We start from the raw sequence: 6,000 nt of genomic DNA, 5'->3' as shown, positions 1-6,000 counted from the left end.
GCACTGTTTTACCTCCAATGACTAGAATAGTATCTGGCATATAGAAAGGACTCAATAAATATATGTTGTAGAAAACAGACTGGTGGTTGCCAAGTGGGGAGGGGTGTGGGAAAGGGTTGGGTTGGGAGTTTGGGTTTAACAGATGCAAACTGTATATACAGAAAGGTCTCACTACCCTATAGAGCACAGGCAACTATCTTCAACATCCTGTGATAAACCATAATGGAAAAGAATATGAAAAAGAACTGTTGTTCAGTCGTCTCCAACTCTTTGTGACCCCATGGACTGCAGCATGCCAAACTTCCTGGTCCTTCACTGTCTCCCGGAGTTTGCTCAAACTCATATTCATTGAGTCAGTGATGCCATCCAACCATCTCATCCTCAGTTGCCCCCTTCTCCCCCTGCCCTCAATCTTTCCCAGCAAAAGAATATACATATACATATATATATATAACCGAGTCACTTTGCTATACAGCAGTAATTAACACAGCATGGTAATTCAACTATATTTCAATAAAAAAAATATATTTAGGGACTTCCCTGGTGGTTTAGCGGTTAAGAATCCGCCTTCCAATGCAAGGAACATGAATTCAGTCCCTGGTTGGGGAACTAGGACCCCACATGTGTTGGGGCAACTGAGCTGGGTCATTGCAACTACTGAGCCCACATGCCCCACAACTAGAGAAACGCGCGCATCCCCCAAAAAAGATCCTGTGTGCTGCAACCAAGACCCGACACAACCAAATAAATAAATTAAAAATAAATAAATATTGAAAATAAATTTAAAAACAAATAAATATGTTGAATTGAAATGAAATAATCTGGATAGAAAAAAATTATGGTGGTCTCTAGAAAACATGTTATTTTTGCCAAAATATAAATACAGACAATGGGCAATGAAAATAAGGTCTAAATAAAAGAACCTGCTGGGGAAATTTCAGGAGCTCCAGAAAGGAAGAAAACCTCTCAGGTAGAAGGTGTCCTGGAAGCATGCCCCTGGGGTTAAAAGGCACATTATTGGAGAAAAGACCCTTTGACGTAGAGAAGAAACACATCTCCTCTGGTACCAACAATCATGAAGTTTACTGGTTAAAATCATCCTGAATCTGGGGGAAAGGAGGAGCTTTATACATAAATCTCTTCTAGGTTCTCATTCTCAAATCAGCTGATTGGCGGCTTGTCTGTTTCAGTCTCTTTAGTAGGTGGCTTGTTGAGTAGAAGGAAGGGTTGGCAAAATTAGGGCAACGAAGGTTGGACCCCAGCAAGCTGGGGTCATGTACTGTGTGTTGGCCTCAGGAGGTGGATGAGTTTCCTGCAGTGTTTGGCAGAGGCAGGCCTGGGACTGCTGTGTGGCAGTAACTGATTCCCCAGAGAAAGCAAGGCTAATTTCTCACTGGCGCCCAGGGACACCAGCACCTGTGGGACAGAGAGAGATGACAAAACACGACATGCAGAGTACTCTTATTTGGCCCAGCAATTCCTGCTCTAGAAAAGAAAGCAAAAGAGTATGAGCTCTCAGGGACTCAAAATAGATTATGTGGGAAAAGAAAGATTTTGGAGACAGGAACCACTAGAACCAGACTACTTCCATTCTCTTTGGTCACAGACCATGAAACCAAGGCACCAAAGGACCCATGAACTTGTCCCCAGGAAGAGATAATAAATGCAGCAGCCAGAAGGTGAGACTCCCAACTGCGGATCTAGACCAGTGTGAATTACCATCAAAAATCCCTTTTATTATTTCCCCACACAGACCACAGAAAATTCTGTAGTATATATCATCACCATCCTGTCAAAACTTCTCTTCTGCAAGAACTGCCCAATGCCACCACATGGAGCTATTATAATTTGGGGGTTTAGCTTTATCATGGGCTTCCCTGGTGGTTTAGACAGTAAAGAATCTGCCTACCATGTGGAAGACCTGGGTTCAATCTCTGGGTTGGGAAAATCCCCTGGAGGAGGGCATGGCAACCCACTCCAGTGTTCTTGCCTGGAGAATCCACATGGACAGAGGAGCCTGGAGGGCAACAATCCATGGGGTCTCAAAGAGTCGGACATGACTGAGCGACTAAACACTCACAGCACACAACTTTATCACAGGTAGATGTGTGATTTTCAACTGGGCTGTTTATATACTGAAAATTTAGCAAAAAAAACCAACAACAGAATAAAGCAGTGGTTAAGCTTCTACCTCGGGAGCCATGAGTTCAATCAGGAAGGGAACTAAGACCTGGTATTCCAAATGACATGACGAAAAAGAACACGGGCTCTGAACTCAGACTCTTGAGTTCAAAAGTCCAATCCCACATGTTAGCTATGTGACTGGGACAAGTGATTAAATTCTTTGTGCCTCAGTTTCATTGCCTGCCAAATGAGAAGCATAGCTTAAACCAGATAATGTAGGTAAAATGCTTAGCATGGTACTTTTCATATGGTAAAGCGCTAGAAAAGATAGCATCTTCATGGCCCTCAGAAAAAAACGACTCTATGCCTCAGCACCTCTAGTCTTCCCTCCCCTTCTCCTGCACAGCCTCCAGAAGAGAGTAACACTGCTCCTTGACAACCCAGGAATTTCCAAGCCCAATGGAGCCCTCTTCAGGGCCCTTCACATCTCCAGGTGGGAGATATTAGGTGAAAAACTCATGTTCAAGTCATGCCCCCTGAGTTTCCTGCTCCCAGAGAAGGAGGCAGCTTGGGTTTCCAGATGTTCCAACTCCTTAAAGACTATCTCAGAAAAAATGTGAAAACAGCCCTGTTGTGGTGATTCACAAGTCCCCTGGGATGTACCTGATGGATGCAGGGCTCCTGTCGGAGGCTGCGGAGAGCAACGAGGGCGGCTTCCTTCACACTTGGCTGTGGGTCTCCACATGCCATCTCCAGGAGCCGCTGGGGCACTTGGCACTGTAGCAGCTCCTCCCCCAGACCCTCAGGCCCCAGGTTGCCCAGAGCTGATACGGCATTGCGCCGGATACCAGCCTGAGGATCTTCAAGCAACTGGGTCATACCAGGTACTGCAGCTGCCAGGGCAGGTCCCAGGGGACCAGCTTGGTAGGCTGCATTGCCTACAGCGAAGCTGGCTCCACGCCGCACAGCAGGGTCCTTGTCTCCGAGCCCCAGCAGCAGAAGGTTGAGCAGTCCTGCCTGGCTCTGCAGGGCCCCACGCAGGGCCATGCTGTGTTGGAGCAAGTGTCCCAGGAGCCCGGAAGTACGGGCTCTCACAGAAGTCTCTGGGTGGCTCAGGAGGCTGCGCAGGGGCCGATAGGATTCATCGGAGCCAGCCAGGAGTTCATGGATAAAAGACAAATGGCTAGGAGACAGTAACCGGGCAGTGTGGGCCAGGAGGGAGAGAAGGTCAGACGTCAGCAGAGGCTGGTCACCCAGGAGGGCAGTGGAGAGGAATGAGATGGTGGTTCTAGGGGAGGCAGCCACTGTGTTCACGAACTGGTTGAGAAACGCGGGACCTGAGAGGGTCAGGCGTGTGAGGAGACTGATGGGCAGCTCGACTTGTGTCAGTGGGAGATGGTGGCAGCAGACCTGAAGAAGGGGAGGGGTGCAAGCGAAACAGTTCAGGGAGAGGGAGAATGCACTGCTGAGAAATAACAGGGAGCCCAAAATCTGGGGGAGAGAAGCCAAGTTCTGCAGAGAATACCAGAGGGCCGAAGACCTGTCACAGCACTGCACGCGAGATAGACACACCCTGGAGCCTGGGAGAACATGTCCTTCCCAAGGCCAGGCTGCGGTCTGCAAGGCCTCGGTCTCTCTGCCTTCAGAGACCCACTCACTGCTTAGTGCCAACAATCGCCAGAGAAGCAATTCCTGGCTGAGGAGCAGCGTCTCCAGGGCCCAGACCAGGATAAGAGAATCTAGAGAATCCAGACAAGGGACTGCTGGAGAGAGGAGTCACCAGCCCAGCTCCCACCACAGGCCTCTGTTCAGGCTTGCATGCTTCCTCCACTCCAGTCTCAGATGCTGGGAGACCTGGGAGAGCCCTAGCGCTGTCAGGAAGTGAATGTGGCACAAGGGTGACCACTTTCCTTCCTGGCTGGCTTCCCTGGTACCTGCAGTAGGTGGGCGGTGACTTCTGAGTCTGTGAGGTCAGCCAAGACACCTTCAAGGAGGTCAGCATCCACATCCAGGGCAAAAGGGAAGCAGAGGAGCTGGCAGACAGAGAGCACCACGATGGGGAGAAACTCAGACCCTTGTGACCTAAGGAGGGCAGCAGGGAAGGATGGACTCGGTCTGGCTCACCCAGCCTTCCATATTCTTCCCCCAACTCTCCTTCCCGAACCTCAGTAATCACATTTCTTGCCTCACAGCTCAAGCTGTCAGCTCTTTCTCTCCTGCCTCCCCCCTGTCCATCTCACCCATAATAGCATTGAAATTGAAATTTTCAACTCACGCCTGGCCCAGGTGATTCAGGAAGCTGGGCGAAAGCAGATGCTTCAGGGTGGACATGAGGATACTTCCACGCTGAGACAGGTGCCTCAGGCATAACTGGGGCTCCTGGGTAAAGGTGGCCACGGCCAAGCTCAGCAGGGCTGCCATGCCTGGAAACACCAGCAGTGGAGACCCAGTGGAGCAGGCAAGAGGCCTAGATGCCCCTGCATCCCCACGGTTCTCAGGGCCACCACCTGTTCCCTGATCCCTTCCCCATCCTTGAGCAGCTCCTGCACAGACTCTGCCATCCCCTCCCAAGGCAGCAGCACTAGCAGCCCTCTCCATGGGCCAACCCAGTTCCAGGCTGTTTCCTCTTGAAGAAGGATCAGTACACTGGCCTGACAAGAGGAGCCACGCTGTCAGAAGTGAGATACCTTGGGGTGAGATGAGCGTCCAGTCTGGCTCTGGGCTTTGTGGACTGGACAGTGACACCTCTTCCTGTGTAGATGCCTCCTCAGGGAGCCTCAGAGCCATGAAGAAGCGGTGCCACAGAACGGTCCACATTTCTGAGCTGGCCACGTCCCTTATAGGATTACCCTTCTCCTGCTAAAGCAAAAATTGAGAAGGGGAGAGGGGGAGGTCCAAGTCAGGAGTCAAAAATGCCCTTTTTTTCACTCTTCTTCCTGATCTATGAGGAAGGGGAGTCCCAGAAACAATTTTTTCTGTTTTCCCACCTAAGATTTCCCTGTAGTCTCAGTTTCCTCTCTTATCACATCTTAACCCCCCTGACCTCTCAACCCATGTGTATGCTTACTGGAAACCAGGCAATTATGGCTTTCTTTCCACCGAATCCCAAGGGATGCAGCTGAATGGTTATCCTTTAAGGGTCTGTACTGGGGCAGATGGGCCCGATCTTAGGCCATCACTGGTAGTCTGAGAGGGGAGGTGACTGTGTGGCTTCTTCCTTCCTCTTGGCCAGTGGCCCCCCAAAGCGCCCAGTTTCTCTCTCCTTAGTTCCCATGCATTCTGAGATGCAGCTGTACCTGGGTAAGGAGCTGCAGCAGAAGGATGAGGAGGCCGTCATAGAATCCACAGCCACCAGGTGGAGTCAGCCGGACCTGGTAGAGAGAGTCAGGAAGACAGTAGATCCCTGAGAGGGGAGCGCTGACCTCACAGACCTGCACAGCCAACTCCAAGTCAGGCAGAAGGAGCTCTTCTTCAGCCCAGAGTAGTGGGGAGAGTTCTTTTGGACTTAGGGGTCTTGGATGGATGGATGCATAGCGTGCTCAATTGTGTCCGACTCTTTGTGACCCCGTAAACTGCAGTCTGCCAGACTCCTCTGTTCATGGAATTTTCCAGGCAAGAATACTGGAGTGGGTTGCCATTTCCTCCTCCAGGGGATCTTCCTGACCTAGGGATCAAACCCACATCTCCTGCAGCTCCTGCAATGGCAGGCAGATTCTTTATCACTGTGTGTCTTGGTTCCTGCCTATTCATTCAACAACTATCTCTGTCCTAAAGACACACAGTTTGGTAGGGTAACCAGCCACAGAAACAATTACAGTTTAGGAAGACACTTACTGAACAAGAGGCTGTGAGGTAGGGGCTGTGGAGAGGGAGGAG

General features: G+C 50.4%; 1 protein-coding gene across 1 annotated transcript in view; it reads right to left on the bottom strand.

Annotated features, from left to right (window-relative positions):
* Positions 1-1,272: 1,272 nt before the first annotated feature.
* The window catches only part of STK36 (serine/threonine kinase 36), a 30,528-nt gene continuing 25,800 nt past the window's right edge, over positions 1,273-6,000 (bottom strand). The window contains exons 21-26 of the mRNA XM_068969078.1: positions 5,421-5,495; positions 4,812-4,983; positions 4,400-4,547; positions 4,059-4,206; positions 2,788-3,534; positions 1,273-1,416 (exon numbers count right to left, since the gene is read on the bottom strand). Coding sequence (XP_068825179.1) covers positions 1,273-1,416; positions 2,788-3,534; positions 4,059-4,206; positions 4,400-4,547; positions 4,812-4,983; positions 5,421-5,495 — 1,434 coding nt within the window. The remainder of the gene's footprint in view (positions 1,417-2,787; positions 3,535-4,058; positions 4,207-4,399; positions 4,548-4,811; positions 4,984-5,420; positions 5,496-6,000) is intronic.

This window comes from Capricornis sumatraensis, chromosome 3 (assembly GCF_032405125.1).
Source record: "Capricornis sumatraensis isolate serow.1 chromosome 3, serow.2, whole genome shotgun sequence".
NCBI classification, from domain to species: Eukaryota; Metazoa; Chordata; class Mammalia; order Artiodactyla; family Bovidae; genus Capricornis; species Capricornis sumatraensis.
This window is presented reverse-complemented; position numbering and strand designations above follow the sequence as displayed.